At 42.1% G+C, this 16,741-nt stretch overlaps 1 protein-coding gene across 1 annotated transcript; it reads left to right on the top strand.

Annotated features, from left to right (window-relative positions):
- Positions 1 to 1,213: 1,213 nt before the first annotated feature.
- On the top strand, positions 1,214 to 10,762 carry RPS24 (ribosomal protein S24; the record flags this gene model as incomplete). The annotated part of the gene is given in 7 exon segments (XM_026710950.2): positions 1,214 to 1,270; positions 1,273 to 1,305; positions 2,372 to 2,437; positions 5,242 to 5,451; positions 7,044 to 7,154; positions 9,838 to 9,861; positions 10,687 to 10,762. Coding segments are annotated over 6 exon segments (480 nt in total), but the record flags the coding sequence as incomplete, so codon positions are not given.
- Positions 10,763 to 16,741: the final 5,979 nt, after the last annotated feature.

Here is a 16,741-nt window from a genome sequence, read left to right as displayed (position 1 = left end):
GATATAGATCGGTAGATGGTGAATAGGTGTATGATAGTTAAAAAGTATTAGATAGAAATGTAATAGATAAAAAGACTCTTGACTGATAGAAATCTATAGAGATAGAAAATTTCTTGATAGAATGATGGTTGGATAATCAATAGTTGAATAGATCATCAGATATAGAGAGATGGAGGAGTCTCTTGATAGATTATAACTACAAACAGTATAACCACGCAACAATGTGATGATAGGGTAACTGTATAGAATTGGGTAGTGTAGATAAACTATGTAGGGATAGAAGTCTGTGAACAAAATAGCCAGGAAGGTGGTGGCAAACCATTACTCTCTGCAAGTGGCAGCTCCTAGTCACCTTAAGAAATTAAGTTGGAGGATGGACCTGGTTAGAACTTGGATGGGAAAGCACCAAGCTTTGATTATTGCCACAACTGAGCCCAGAATTTCTTGTTGCTGAGCAAGACAGTAGTTGAGTGAATTTTGCCCGATTTTGTGACCTCTCTTGCTGCAGTGACTCACTTAAAAATTGCAGTGATTTCATTAGCAACTGTGGTGAGAGAGGTCACAAAACAGGGCAAAATCTATTCAACTATTGTCTCACTCAACAACAAGAAATGCTGGGCTCCGTTGTGGCCATACGTCAAAGACTACATGTACTGATAACTTTTAAAAGTGTGGGGGGCGGGTGTTTTGAATTCAAGTTGCAACCACAGCTCCACCATTAAGACCATGATCCAGTTGCTATCCAGTTGCTGGTCATTATCCACTGAATTTGCAAACTGCGACCATCAACCCTGAAAATGTAGAACTTGCTGCACAGATATTTCATGGATTACAGGTAGATTTGGTTGGTTGGGTTTTGCCTCAAATTGCATTTGCCTATGCGTCTCATTAATGTCCGATGTCCTATTTCCGTCTTTTTCCATACAAAATACGAATAAGAATTTAAATCAGAGGTCCCCAAACTTGGCAACTTTAAGATAGTTTAACTTTAAACATAGCTGGCTGGAGAATTCTGGGAGTTGAAGTCCACAAGTCTTAAAGTTGCCAAGTTTGGGGACTCCTGGTTTAAATAATTCATACGTCTTGACATTCAACCTGATAGAATGAGGAGAACTAATAAGTGGTCTCTCTTTCCCTTTCCACTCGCTGGTTTCCCGGAAGACCTTTTCCCTCGGCTGGCGGAAATCCCGCCTTTTTCCCGTGACGGCTCTTCCTTTTCCTTCCCGCTGCGGCATATGATTGGCTACCGAACGTCCCTTCCTTCTTTTCACTCTCTCTGAGGCTGCGAGGGAGGCCGCCAAGATGGTGAGCGCTGGCGCTGGGGATTCTCGGGACCGAGGGGCTCCTTCAATCCGTCCTGCCCAGGCGCCATCCTTGGCCCTGCGGACTCCGGGCCGCCCGCTTTCCCTTCTGCGGGGGCTGCGGAGTCTTTTAGGGGGGTTATGGGGTGGAGGAAAGGGGGCGAAGATGCCAACGCCGTGGGTCCCCGGTTCTCTGCGTTGGATCAGCCTCTCTCCCTCCGCCTGTTTTATTTATCTCAGCTGCACGAAATGGTGGGAGCTTCAACACTGGAAGCTTTGAAGAAGAGACTGGGCTGGCACCAGTCAGAAGTGGTGTAGGGGGTTGGGCTAGATGACCTACAAGGTCCCTTCCAACTCTTGTTAATCTGTTAATAAATAGTGCAGGGTCTCCTGCTTGGGTGGGAGTGGATTAGATCGCCTTCAGGGTTCCTTCCAACTCCTGTTAATCTGTTAATAAATGGTGTAGGGTCTCCTGCTTGGGTAGGGGTGGACTAGATGGCCTACAAGATCCCTTCCTTGTTAATCTGTTAATAAATGGTGTAGGGTCTCCTGCTTGGGCGGGGAGGGGGTTGGATTAGATGACCTATAAGGTCCCTGCCAACTGTTAATAAATGGTGTAGGGTCTCCTGCGGAGGTGGGGGGGTTGGACTAGATGACCTACAAGGGCCTTTCCAACTCTGTTATTTTGTTCTGTTATTCAGAAGTTGTGGGAGCTTCATCACTGGAAGCTTTCAAGAAGAGACTGGACTGCCATCTGTCAGGAATGGTGTACGGTCTCCTGTTTGGGCAGGGAGGGGGTTGGATTAGATGACCTCCAGGGTCCCTTTCAACCAGATTATTCTATTATTCTGCTCTCCAGCATTGAGGGGCACCAGGTTGGGGGAACATGTTGCTCTAACATGGCTCTCTAAATTGACCCCCAACTTTGCAACACATCCAGAGGTTGGTAACTCTGCACATTCACCTGGAGGTTTTTTGAGGTGGTTGGTATTTGGAAAAGAGGGATTCTTTGGATTAGTTATGTGAGCACATGAAATGCCTCGTTGAATGTTTGTTTTGCTTTATTATAGAACGATACGGTCACCATCCGAACGAGGAAGTTCATGACGAACCGGCTGCTTCAGCGGAAGCAAATGGTGAGACACCTTTTTTTGGGGGGGTTGTGAGTCTCGAGATGGAAAAACTTCACAGGCCTGAGATTATTTCATTTGCATGCCTTTTAATTAATAACCTAACCTCTGTATAATAATAACCTCTGTATGGTTTGCCAATTGCACAAGGGCAGATAGGAAAGCGCTCCAAGAGGGTTAAATGTCATTGCCCAGAGGGATCATTACTTGCCCTCTCCCCTCTTGGGAAGATCTTTATAGCTCCCACTGCCTTAAGTAAGTTCAAAACATTCTCAAAGATCCATCTCATCCTGGGAACCCTTTTTTTTTGGAGGGGGGGGAACTATTACCATCTGGCAGACAGTACAGAATAATAAAAACAGGGACAAATAGGCTGAAAAACAACTTCTATCCCAGGGCAGTAGCTCCATTGCATTCTTCTGTATAGTGCAGTGTTGTGGTGCGGTGTTGGGGGTTTTTGGTTCAATGTGTGGAGGGTGAAGGGTGTGTTTGTGTTTATTGTCATGGTCATGGTCATGCTGTGCACTGAAGATGGTGTTTGATTTCCTTGTATGAGGTGCAGTGACAATAAAGTAAACTAATCACGCTGGCCAACAGTAATAGTTAAAAACGCCCGCAGTAAATATAGCTAGTCATATAATCTGGCTTTTGGAATGCTTTGATCTAAAAAGTGACATGCAAGGCTAGAGGTTCAGAAAGATTTACAACGATTTGGATGTAATGGGTTGCAATGATGGATCCTTCCCGCCAACGAGTATGTTTCAATAATAAGAGAATTGGCAGACCTGTGTGTGGATTGAAGCAAAAGTTGCCGTATAAATGCACAAAAGAGGAAAGTGTGTTGCTTGCAAATTCGCTTGTTCTCATCCTTACTGGCTGTCATAAACTCATCTAAATGTCCAGGGAACTGTCAGTTTTCGATGCAAGATGGTGGTGGGTAGAATGACTGCAAAATTCCAACTTTTCAAATGGTTATTTGGCAGACAGATTCAGTAATATATTTAGTATGAAGACTGTATTAATATTCTTCTCACCTATATTCTACTGATGATTAGAACTTTGTTGCTTATAGCTTTACAATTTGTATTGTAGTTTCGTGGTACGCTTCATGTTGGTTCGATCACTAGATGTTGGATCTTATGACTCACGATGAATGCATTTTTATGACAACTGATCATGATTTATCACTTTTATAGCTGTTATGTACATTGAGAGCTGCAATGAAGACAAATTCCTTGTATGTCCAATCACACTCGGCCAAAAAAGAATTCTATCTGGGATGTACAGTATTCCCAAAGTAAAACAACGGATATAGTCCTTAAATAGGGCATTATTATTTTTCTGTATAGGTAGTCCTTGACTTAAGCGTCACAGTTGAGCCCAGTTGTTGAGTGAGATATTTGTTAAGTGAATTTTTACATTCTTTCTTGACTTGGTTGTTAAATGAATCTTCTCCAGTTAAGTTAGTCACTCGGTTGTTAAGTGAATCCGGCATCCCCACTGACTTTGCTTGTCAAAAGGTCGCAAAAGGGGATCATGTGACCCTGGGACACTGCAACTGTCATAAATATGAGTCAGTTGCCAAGCAGCTGGATTTTGATCATGTGTGGCAATGGTCATAAGTGTGAAAAACGGTCATAAGTCACTTTTTTCAGGGCTGTTGCAAGTTTGAACAGTCCTTAAATGAACTGTTGGTAAGTCAAGGACTACCTGTATTAAGAGCATTGTGCATGGTGTACCAGACTGTATCTTTTGCACAGACAAGTATACAAGCAAATTCCGACACACATTCTGTGTGCTGAAGTCTAGAATCAAAATGCCTAAAATAGATATGATAGATAGAATTCTTTATTGCCAAGTGTGATTGGAAACACAAGGAATTTGTCTTTGTGCAAATGCTCTTGGTGTACATAAAAGAAAAAATACATTTGTCAAGAGTCAAGAATCATAAGGTCCAACACTTAATAATAGTCACAGGGTACAGTAAGCAATCAAACCATACTAGGAAACAGTCAATATAAATCCTAAGGATACAAGTGACAAAGTTACAGTCATAGAGTCACAAGTGGGAGGGGATGGGCGATAAGGAGTGATGAGAAGATTAATAGCAATAGTAGTGCAGACTTTGTAAATAGTTGGACAGTGTTGAGGGAATTATTAGTTTAGCAGAGTGATGGCGTTCAGGAAAAAAATGTCCTTGTGTCTAACTGTTCGGGTGTGCAGTGCTCTATAGCGTCATTTTGAGGGAAGGAGATGAAACAGTTTATGTCCGGGATGTGAGGGGTCTGTAGATATTTTCACAGCCCTCTTTGATTCGTGCTCTATACAGGTCCTCCATGGAAGGCAGGTTGGTAGCCATTGTTTTTTCTGCAGTTCTAATTACTTTCTGAAGTCTATGTCTGTCCTGTTGGGTTGCAGAACCAAACCAGGCAGTTATAGAGGTGCAGATGATAAACTCAATAATTCCTTCCAGACAAGCTTTTTAATCATAGAATTAATTACCTGTTTCATTTTTTGGATATTTTTGCCTACGTTTCTGCACAAGCAGCCCCTGTTGCTGCTGTCTTTTTTCACCACCACTCCCCCTACAAAAATCTCAGGTTTAAATCTGAAAACACTCTTCTGTATCGGGGCGACCTATAAGCATAAAGATTGAGGCATTGCATATTTCTGGCCTGCCATTTTCAAGTTCGATGCCGAATTTTTAACCCGCTTGTGAGCCATCTCCACCACTAAAATACTTCCTTCAGAGGCATAAAGGAGCTTTGAATTTATCTTTAATTTTTTTTCCCCCACTTCTGCACTTCTAGGTAATTGATGTCCTACATCCTGGAAAAGCCACTGTACCCAAAACAGAAATCCGCGAGAAGTTGGCGAAAATGTATAAGACAACACCAGATGTCATTTTTGTCTTCGGCTTCCGGACCCATTTTGGTGGTGGGAAAACCACCGGCTTTGGCATGATCTACGATTCTCTAGACTACGCAAAGAAAAATGAACCAAAGCATAGACTGGCCAGGGTAGGTTGTTTTTAATCTTTTTTTTTTTTCTTGGAATATGGACTGTGTTAGGTTGGAAGGCTAAATACCTATTCTGGTTACGTAGCAGTTGATTTGGAGTTTCTCTCAGAGTTCCGTTTTCAGTGGTTAATTAAATGTCAATTAAAATGTCAATTTCTGAATGTCTATGGAGATTCTCGGTCATCCAGGTCGTGGTTGTCCCAAAGGTGATTTTTTTAAAAGAAGCAATTGCACTTTCTGGGTTTTTTTTTTTCCCTGCTTAGTTTCTTATCCAGCTCTGACTGGATGGTGAAGAATGGAAGGAAGAAAAGAAAAGAAAAAAAAAAGGCATCAGATAAATAGGTCAAAGCCACATGTACTATTTTTATTTATTGAGCCGTGGTGGTGCAATGGTTAAAATGCAGTATTGCAGGCTGACTCTGCCTACTGCCAGCAGTTCGATCCTGACCAGCTCAAGGTTGATTCGGCCTTCCATCCTTCTGAGATGGGTAAAATGAGGACCCAGGTTGTTGGGGGCAACAGGCTGAATCTGTAAACCACTTAGGGCCGTAAAGCACTGTGAAGTGGTATATAAGTCTATTGCTATCTATCATGCATCAGTGATCCATTATCCATCCATCCATCCATATCTGTCTCTATCTATCTATATCTATCTACCTACCTACCTACCTATCTATCTATGGTGGCACAGTGGTTAGAAGGTGATATTGCAAGCTAATTCTGCTGACTGCCAGCAGTTCTATCCTGACCGGCTCAAGGTTGACCCTTCCGTCCTTCCGAGGTCGGTAAAATGAGGACCCAGATTGTTGGGGGCAAGAGGCTGACTCTGTAAACCGCTTAGAGAGGGCTCTAAAGTACTATGAAGCTCTATATAATTCTACGTGCTGGTAATGCCATTTATAGAATTTATAAGGTAACTCTCAGCTTCTTACAGTTACGTCTAAGTTAATACATAAAAAAAGTTAAAATCGTATGTTAAAACCCAAGGACCCCATGGAGAGGACGGGGGCGGAGTGGGGAGGGAGGTGGCATCTGTTATTAGTCAGTCAACTCCTTCCATTGCGCTGATCCCCCACTGGGGCTCCAACTGATCCCCCACTGGGGCAGAGCCACAACTTTAGACCCTTATGGAAAGATAGGAGGATTGGGGGCCAACCTCACATAGGTTCTAGAGGGCAGGGGCCACAGCAGAGAATCTCCCTCCTTCTGGACCTCGTCAGCCGGGATAATCAGACGGACGGGACCCATAGCGTGCCACCTCCGCTGGCGTGAATCGGACGGATCGGTGGGGCGAGAAGGTCTCAGGCCGTAAAGGGCTTTCAAGGGGATCAGAAACCCCTTGAATTGCACCCTTGAAGCGGGCTGGTAACCAGTTTAGCTGGCGGAGCAGTGGTGTCCAATGGGCCAATCTTAGAGCCCCCCCCTTCAAAAAACTTACCGACGATGCCACACTCTGCAGCAGCCGTAGCTCCCGAAGGCTCTCCAAGGGTAGCCCCAGATAGAACGCATAAGGGTAGCCCGCCCGTGAGGTGACCAGGCACCGAACCTCCTGGAAATGTTGGCGTGAGGTTCATTCTCATTGTCTTCCCCAGCATGGCTTGTACGAAAAGAAAAAGACGTCCAGGAAACAACGGAAAGAGCGTAAGAACAGGATGAAGAAAGTCCGAGGAACGGCGAAAGCCAACGTGGGCGCCGGCAAGAAGGTAAGGGCGTCGCCCTGAAAAGTTAGAAATGCCGATCGGACGCCACAATTGTTGCCGCTTTACTTGTTTCATTGACAAAAGGACTCTCTTTTTTTTCCCCCCCTCCCATACCAATTTCCATCTTTCACCAATGGCTCACAGAAGGTAATTCCGAGCTCATTCGCTTTGTTTTGGGTTTTTGTAGCTAACAAAGTGAAACGGGCAAAAGGACGTGACATTTAGAATTTCCTTAGAAACCTAGAAGTTTTAGAGCATGTCTCTCTCTTTCTCTCTCTTTCCCCCCCATTTTTCCTCGCATCGCATCTAGCGTCCTCTTTAGCTTACCTTGTCAAAATCCTGCTTTGATTTCAGATTATTATTATTATTATTATTTTTAGAATTGAGAAATAATTCCTTCTGACCGGTGGTTGGCAGGTGTCAAACCTGAAATGCTCATTAACTGTCATTTAACGAGATTGGAAATTGCAAGTTGGGCTTCCGAAGAGAAAAGAGTTACAGGCTTTTAACAGACTTTAAAACTGGCTCTTAAGGAGAGATATACAAATTGCATATCATTTTATCAACGACGTAATGTTTAGATTCCGGCATAGCCTATTTAGCATTCGAACACCCCGGGCCAGTTATTTTTTGTGTGTGGAACTCCTTTCAGAGGCTGTGGTTTTTCAAGCTTTTCATTCAGCCAGGTTGTGATGCTTTAAATGAATCCTTCCCAGTTAATAACTGTTTGCTTTCACTTCTCTTTTCTACTTCCTTGGATTTCTTCTTAATCAGAAATGAGGTGTTTGGTAGGTATAGAGAAATAAGCATGGTTGTGGTTGCATGAGCTGAGTTTTCCTCACATGCCTTTCTGATGCTTTCTTCTTGGGTTTTTGTTTTGAAGCCGAGTTTCTGTGTTTTGTGCATATTTATTAATTTAGTGCACATTTTGTTTATTAACTTAGTATGCTGCCCATCTCACTCTGCAAAGCATCTCTGATATAGAATAGGATAGGGAACAGAAAATAGAATAGAATAGAATAGAATAGAATAGAATAGAATAGAATAGAATAGAATAGAATAGAATAGAATAGAATAGAATAGAATAGATATTGGAATGAAGAGTAAAGGAGAATAGAATTCTTTATTGGCCAAGTGTGATTGGACACACAAGGAATTTGTCTTGGTTTAAATGCTCTCAGTGTACATAAAAGAAAAGATACATTCATCAAGATTCATCAGGTACAACACTTAATGATAGTCATAGGGTACAATAAGCACTCAAATCATACTAAGAAACAGTCAATATAAATCGTAAGGATACAACAAAGTTACAGTCATACAGTCACAAGTGGGAGGGGATGGGTGTTAAGGAGTGATGAGAAGATTAATAGTAATAATAATGCAGACTTTGTAAATAGTTGGAAAGTGTTGAGGAAATTATTTGTTTAGCAGAGTGGAAAAAACTGTTCCCAAATATAGTTCCAGGTACACCTGCTACACATAAGTTGTTCTTATAGCTTGTTCGTATGTTCATATTTGTTTCATAGTTAGGTTGAACTATATTATTAAGGTTCTGTAGAAAATATCCAGAAGATCCCTTTTGAGCTAGTTAATTATAATTAAAAGGGTTGGGAAAACTCTATAGATTTCTCTCCTTCTCATAGAATGGAAAGAAAATTCCCACCTTTTTGCTTGTAAGTTACAGGTAAAGATCAGTAAAGGTAACTTTGGGGGAGCACATTGTATCAGTAAAAGGGATGTTTGGTGAGCTTCCCGCTTTTATTCCCTCAGTGTTTAATTCCAAGAACAGCAGCTTCTCTTGCTATCTATATAAACTAGAAGACAAGAACACATTGTGGATATATTGTGCTATGCAGGCCTTGTATCTCCCTACCTTAATTTGGCTTACTTGCCTGAAATTGGAGGAGTTTATAGATTGGATTTGTTACGGCCATTCAGTATGCATCAAATTGTGGCTGCCTCTATTAGTCACTTGAAGCAAATCTGTTGCAAATTGCCTATCACATGTTCTATGTCTAATTTCTGTTCCTTAACATACCACAAAACCCTTGATTGATTTACTGGACTCCAGTTTAGTGGCCGGGATCCATTCACAGCTTTACACACGCATAATGCCATTTTTGCATGTATAACATTCATTTTCGGTTTAGCAAGTATCCCTCTAGCAGTCAATTGAAACCAAGGTTTTATTCCGCTAGAGTGCTAATCCAGGTTTAGCAGAGCTCTCTGACATCTCACCTGTTACAGTTGACTTATACAGTAAAAAAATACTATATTTCTTTCCCCCTCCCTTGTGTTGTAAAAATAACTTAGCTGCGGGAATTTGTTTCTCAAACATTTAACTCCAAAAGCAATCATTGTCAATGAATAAATTACATGCTTTTTTTTAACCTTCAAAATTCCGTTGCATCTTTGCTTTTTTTCCTATCTACTTCTATTTTGCCACATTCCCGTGGTCCTCTGTGCCCCAAACAGAATCTAACATGATCCTTAGAAATTGAACGATGTTTCAGCTGAATCTTTAACCTCCTGAGACAGCTAAGGACTTTAGCAAAGCTGTTTCCTTTGGAAATGGTTAGTAACCCGTGATAAAACAGCCATACTGGTTGGATTATTTGAAGCAAGTTTTATATCTTGTATGTTTAAAGATGTACTGACAAGTTTTATTTCTTTTCTTTTGCAGTGAGCCAATCAGGGAAGCAAAGAGGTACAGTAGTTTGAATTATGTTATTCAATAACCTGCACACCCACAGTCTGTTTCCTACCTGCATGGGGAGAGATTTTCTTTTACAGTCTAATACAGGCGTAGGCAAACTTTTTGGCTCGGGGGCCTCATTGACTTTTAAAATTTGACAGGCGGGCCACCACCTGGTGTCGAAATGCCTGTCATTACAAGTCAAAATCAAATGAATGCAATCATTCACATCAAACCTTAATTCTGTACCAATCTTCGGCGGGCCGGATTCAAAAGACCAATGGGCCGGAAGTGGCCCCTTGGCCATAGTTTGCCCATCCCCTGGTCTAACACCTTGCATTCTTTTAATTTAAGCTGCTTCTTCTTCCAACATTTTTGGATGTAGTAAATGTTATATATAGTTAAGGATTAGCTGAGACCAGACTTGTGGAATTTAGCTAATCCAGACTTATGAGCAAGGAGCTCCCCCAAACAAAACTTGAAAGTTCTGCAGAATCTCTCTTCACACCTTGGTTACAAATAATTAGGGACTCCTTAACAATAACATTTTGGATGCTTTATAAGCTCTGGGGCTGGTATTATTTTGAGCCATTGCAAGCAGAAGAGGTTTGGGAATCTTAGAGATTTTCGCGTGCTTTCAGTTAGCTGCTCTCGTTTTAGCACTGTTGCAATTAGAAGCTCACTACTCAAGTTGGTCAGTCAGTACATTTAAATAAATGCAGCCTGAGTCCCAATTCTGGGTTGTAATTGGTGGGAGGAACTGCATGCATCTTACTCAGATTTATAATTTACTGCCTAATGTTAAAACCTGACTTTATTTTCCTTTTTTGCCTATAGGAAAACTAAAATAGCCCGTGCCTATGGAGGTTATACTGAAGTCAGTTCTATAAATAAATTTCTATGAAAATCAAAACTGCTTAATGGGTGTTCCTGTCCTGAGGAATTGGGACTGCTCAGATTTGCACACAGTATCAAAAAGAGAAAAGAAACAAACTTGATTCGCTCAGGTGTGAGAAGATGAAGTATAATTTAAAATAGCACTGTTTAAAATTAAGTGTTTTTGTAAAAGAGAAGCCATGATCAACTCAAATTAGAATGTGAAAATCAATCCTTACCTTGGCAAACAAGATCCTGAGGCACTGAGCATTAATTCCAGGAGCCGCAATCTGGGAGGGGAGAAGAGAAGACCAGAATGCAGAATAGAGTAGAATAGAATAGAGAAATAGAATAGAACAGAATAGGGGAATGGAATGGAATGCAGAATAGAATAGAATGCAGAATAAAATGGAATATTGTCGTTTTAAATATACACTAATCAGCATACATTAAAATGAAATTTTGTTGCATTCAACTATCAAAAGATAACCATTATGCACACACACACTCACACACACACCCCAATGGGAATTATAGTTGAACAGTTTTGTCAGTGTCTCCTTTGTATGTTTCCTTTTGGCCTTGGTGGGACCTCTGATGCAGAGGCAGCAAAGGTAGAATTCCTCCGTTGGAGTCTAGCTCTTGCTCCCAAGTATTCCTGGATCTCCAAAGAGATATTCCTCCAGTTCTGCGTTGTCTTATCGTCCCAAGTCGTGCTGTGCTGTGTGCACTAATACCACATCCTTCGTAGTTGCTTTCTGACAGTCCCACCCTTATCTGTCAGGAGTAATGCTCTCTTGGCTAGTTTGGACTCTCAAAAGTCTGAAAGCAGCGTTTGCCATGTTGCAGTCTCATGAAAACCCAACTGGAAGGCAGAACCAGGTGTCCAAGGAAATTCTGCAAGAATTAACCTTTCAGTTTCTTCTCAATTTTGTCAGAGTTTGCAGCACACCTGACCAGCACACAAGTAAATACTTCAGCAGGATTCATTTTACATAAGAAACTTCTTTATGTACAATATTGTACAGCAGCAACCGGCATACAGAATCATAGAAGTAATATTCACAGAAGTAAGTCATTTCAGAGGAGAGAGGCATTTCATAGAGAATTTCAGAGGAGGCACACTAACTCCTATATACAGTCCAGTAAACCTAAGCCACGCCCAGGCTCCAAACTGTCACTTAAGGCCCCATACATCAAATATGTTTCGGTTTCCCAACAGTCCCCATTGGCTGATTTAACTATAATCCAAACAGTCCTCATTGGCTGACCTGTTACCATGTGTCAGGGTTCCAATGGATGCCCTAATTCATGAGCCTCGAGCCAAGTTTCAAATCCAATTTATTAGGAGCAACATGTCTGCCTCGCTCTGCCCTACGTAATTTACTGCCCATCTATGACCCTTGTTTCCTCCCTCCTCCCAGGATGTGTCATAAATCACATTCTCCAACGAAGCATGACTCTCCGGCTAGCTCTGGTAACCCGGGACACAATCTGGAGAAAAAAATATGAGTGGAATGTGCTTCTGGTCATAGCAACTGAATTCGATCAGATCTTCCTACCTTATGGCTATTCGAGAGCAAGCCAAGAATGCTTTACGAGTTGACACCATGTCTCATCCAAACAGTCCCCATTGGCTGACCTGTTACCATGTCTTTTCCAGATCGTAATTACTTACATACGGACACATTTGTCTCAGGGTTTCCAAGAATTCCCCATGAATGGTGGCTTTCAAGCAGTTTGAGAAAGCCTGATATTCCTCAGTGAAGGTAGAGACACCTTGAAGAATTAATTCAGGCACTTCTGAACTTCCTTCCACACGAAGAGTGAACAGTGTCCTGCGTTATGCAAGGTACCAGGAACCATCCGGTGCTAACATGAATTATGGGAAATAGTGTCACCCTTCCCTCCTCCCCTAATTCTGCAATTTGGTTTCTTGGGGATTCTTGGTGACTCATTGATTATAGATTTTTGGGTCCTTAAAAAAAAACAAAATTTCTAAAACTTGGGAGCATGCAAGAATTCTTTATTCTTGAAATAAAAACATCGATGGTGACTTGAAACTTTCCAGTCGGTCTTTTTTTTTTTTTTTTTTTCCATTAACTGCCAGAGTCCTCACTTCTAGCAACTTTGAAAATTGCTTTTTGGGTTGATTTCAATTCTGACCCGGTAATGATGCCTCTGGGGCCTAATTAACAGGGAAATCGCTTTGCAATGCGTTGTCTCTGAAACTCTGGGTTAACAAATTAACTTTTTGCATTGGGGTAGCGTTCTTGCTGTTGAGAGAAGGATGGAGGGGGAGGGGGAAAAAAAGCTAAATTGGTACTTTTTAAAAAGAAAAAAAAACATTTCCTGTTTGCCCTATTGGTCTCTCTGCTTGTATATTAAATTTTGAGAAAGCTGACAAACCATTTTTGGAGGCAGACTGATAGAAAGGGAGACATTTAGCTCCTGATAAAAACAATAAAATAGATCAAACTAAAAAAAAAACCCTACTTTTGTGTCCTTGTTTCATTATTCTGCTATGACCTAGGCCAAAGTAAGAAAATATCTACCTCTCCCCCGCATTCTCTACAGCAGGGGTCCCCCAACCTTATGTCTGCAGCCCTGTTTGGAACTAGGCTGCAAATGTGGGCGGCGAAAGCGTGGGTGTGCAAAGATGCATTTGTGAAAGCGGCGCGCATGCGCACAGAAAAGCATCTCCTGCCACCACTGGTCCGCTGAGCCAGAAAGTTCTAGAGTGATTTTGATCCACCATACTTTTGTAACAAGTGAGAAGCAGCTTTGTCTAGTGGTTAAGTCTCCCAGCTAGGAACCAGGAAACTTGAGTTCTGGTCTTTAGGTGTGAAACTGTTCTGACCTCAGCTTCCCCCAAAATCATTAAGCATACTTTTTGTCCTGGCAAAACCCCTTTTATTAAACAAAGGTGAATTTCTTGCATTCACCTTCAGCCAAAGGCCTGGCAAACAGTCTTTCAAGGGTGTAATGAGGAGCACAGATCTTACCTAGCCTGGAGAGCTGCCAAGTAACTATTCCCAAACGCAGTGCTGACAAGGAAGGGCTCAGCACGGAGTCTCTGAGATGCACAGAACAGATCTTCACATTGCTGTAACCAGCGGGCCCTCCTCTTTTGCTCCTCTTTTAATCCCTATGGGAGGGGCCATTCACTGTCCACCTGTGACCTTACTCCCACGTCGACCCTTAGTTTGTAATTGTTCTTTTCTTTTGGCAGCTCTGTGCATGCGCAGGCTGGGAACTGGCTCCAGCTGCTCCCCTGCCTCACTGCTGTCCGACTCTGACGGCAGCTGATAACTGCCAGCCTGCCCTGGCCCCATCTCTGCCTCCGAGGCAGAGCCCTCGTCCTAGCCTTCCTTAGCTTCTAGGACTGGCCCAGGTTCCTCCCCAACCTCACTGTCCAACTCTGCCGCCAGCTCCGCTAACCGCCGTTGGGCCACAACAGAAACCCGGCTCTCTGCCCATAACAGGCTCAGACGAAAAGCCGCTGGAAGAATTCCTATTGCAATACACTCCAACGTGTGAACCTTGGGCCTCTAGGAAAAACATAGGAAGAAAAGACTTGTAAAGCATCATAAAGCTTTTGGCTATTTCCAGTAACTGGAACGTTGAATAACAGTTGGAAGGGACCTTGGAGGTCTTCTAGTCCAGCCCTCTGCTTCAACAGGAGACCCTAGGCCATCTCACCACTGAACTGCAGCTTTGTTTATATTAAAACAAAATCAGATACCAGCTCGATAAATGCCCTCAGTTTACAGTTCTTTAGAAATACTGAGGCAATACTCTTTTTTAAAAAAAAAAAGCTCTCATAAGCACCAGCCTTTTATAACCTGCTTTTTGTTCTTTTAAAAAAATAACACTGTGTTTTGCAAGCTATATGCCACGAGGGTATGATGGGGAGGCCCTTTTCCTATGAGAGCTGAAGCAATTGCATTGATGAAGACTTTTAATGTTATGCTTACAGCATCCTGAAGACACCTTCCCATCTGCTGACCTTGTTCCATCCATCATCAAGACAGGTTGCAAGCGTAATTATGCTTCTTTCTGCTTTCTTTCCAAGGCCTGGCCTCCGGATGACAATATATGGTTGTCCTTTTGTGTTTCGCTATTTTTTTTTAATTCGATCGTCTTTGTTTAAACTATTGCTATTAGAGGAGGTATACGAAGAAGAAAAATCCAGGTTCCAAGCCGGGAATAAAATGGAGGTTGATTGGAAAGAAAGATTCTGTTTATTGATGAGCAGAACTAACACACACACACACAGAGCATGCGGTTCTGGGACAGCTGACAAAATGGAGTTGAGAGTGGGTGGGGGTTTTTAAAATCCCTTTTTGATTCTTATGGGGTCATGTAGGGGTCATGGCTGGCTCTATAGGCAAAAGGGGAAATGCAAATCCTAGCTGTTCGTCTGAGCTAATCTTGTCAACCTTTGGTTTGCCTAATTGTGTTGCTTATCTGGAGTCTCTGTCTGACCCAGTCTTTCTGAATGGATTACCAAATCTGCATTTCTAAAAGCTGGCCTCCTCAGTTTCTGCTTGGGGCAGGGAAACTGGTGGTAGTTTCTGCCTCCTTTAAATTTTTCCCCCATTTCTTCTTTAGGGGAAATATTCTACCCTGCCTTTTGAATATCCCCCAAAATATTTCATTCTCTAGGAAGGTGGGTGGATGCTGATTTTCTACAGAGGTGCCCTCCCTCGTAAACAAAGGCTGTTGGTATTCCTCTGGTTGATCTGCAGCAAGCTTCGTTGCTGGTTTTTGTATTTTCACACATGGGTTGTTTCTTTCCCCCTGGTCTGCTAGAAATTACACCGTTTTTTCAAACCAGCATGTTGTAGAAGTGTTTGCCGAGATGTTTCAAGGAGGGGAAAAAAAAAAAAAAAGACATCACCAACCTGTGTTCCAGTTCAACTTCTTGTGTGTGTGTGTCTGTGTGTGTGTGTGTTTTGATCAACCTGAAACCACGACAAATCTACTGAGCTCGTTCTGATGCCAACAAGCTAACCGTAGAAGAAACAGCATGTCTCTGGGAAGCACAAACGATGGTTCTGTTTTGCTCAGCTGTTCCTGACTTCTTAAAAGCGGCACAGTTCCTAGCTCAGCAGTATTTCTGACACAGATCATGTAAGGGGATCTCAGCTCTGTTTTTCTCCCTTTGCCCGAAAGACAACACAGCTTCCATTCTGAAGCCAGAATTTTTCCTTTTGGGAAAATGTAACGGAAAAAGAACTGGAGAAAAAAAAATTGGAACCTTGTCACTATACACGTTGAAAGCAGCAAGTGTATTGTATGCACAAAAATGGAAAGACACTGTGATACCTACCATGGCAGAATGGATGCAGAAGTTGATGGAATTGGCTGAAAGGGCAAAACTCTGATTAAAGGAAAAAAGAACATAAGTACTTTTGTTTCCACATGGAAACCACTTGTGAATTTCGTGCTCGATGTGGAAAAGAATGTAACCTTGACTTTGTCAAGGATAGTGATTTAAGAGCTGACCAGCTGATGCAATGATGTAACAACGGACATGAATCAGCAAGGTTTTTGGCTGTTATTCCTTTAAGAACTCTTCAAACTGATAGGAAATTTTTTTTGAAACCTACCACTTACTGGAACACTGGGCTGTATCTAACAAAATGAAATTCAACCTAGAGAAAAGTAAAGTCCTACACTTAGGCAAGAAAAACCAAAAGTACACATATAGACTGGGTGAAACCAGTCTCAATAGCAGGAACTGTGAGAGGGATCTTGGAGTCTTACTGGACAACCAGCTAAATAGGAGCCAGCAGTGTGCATCGGCAGCCAAAAAAGCCAATGCAATCCTAAATTGCATTAACAGAGGGATACAATCAAGATCAAGGGAGGTACCACTCTCTAAAGCCTTAGTAAGACCACACCTAGAATACTGCATCCAGTTTTGGTCACCACACTATAAAAAAGATGCTGAGACTCTAGAAAAAGTACAGAGAAGGGCAACCAGGATAAAACATATGATGAACGGTTG

The sequence above is a fragment of the Pseudonaja textilis genome, chromosome 4 (assembly GCF_049901715.1).
Source record: "Pseudonaja textilis isolate UNSWEBS1 chromosome 4, rPseTex1.2, whole genome shotgun sequence".
NCBI classification, from domain to species: domain Eukaryota; kingdom Metazoa; phylum Chordata; class Lepidosauria; order Squamata; family Elapidae; genus Pseudonaja; species Pseudonaja textilis.
The sequence above is the reverse complement of the archived record's forward strand: the minus strand, read 5'-3'. Positions and strand labels throughout refer to the sequence as shown.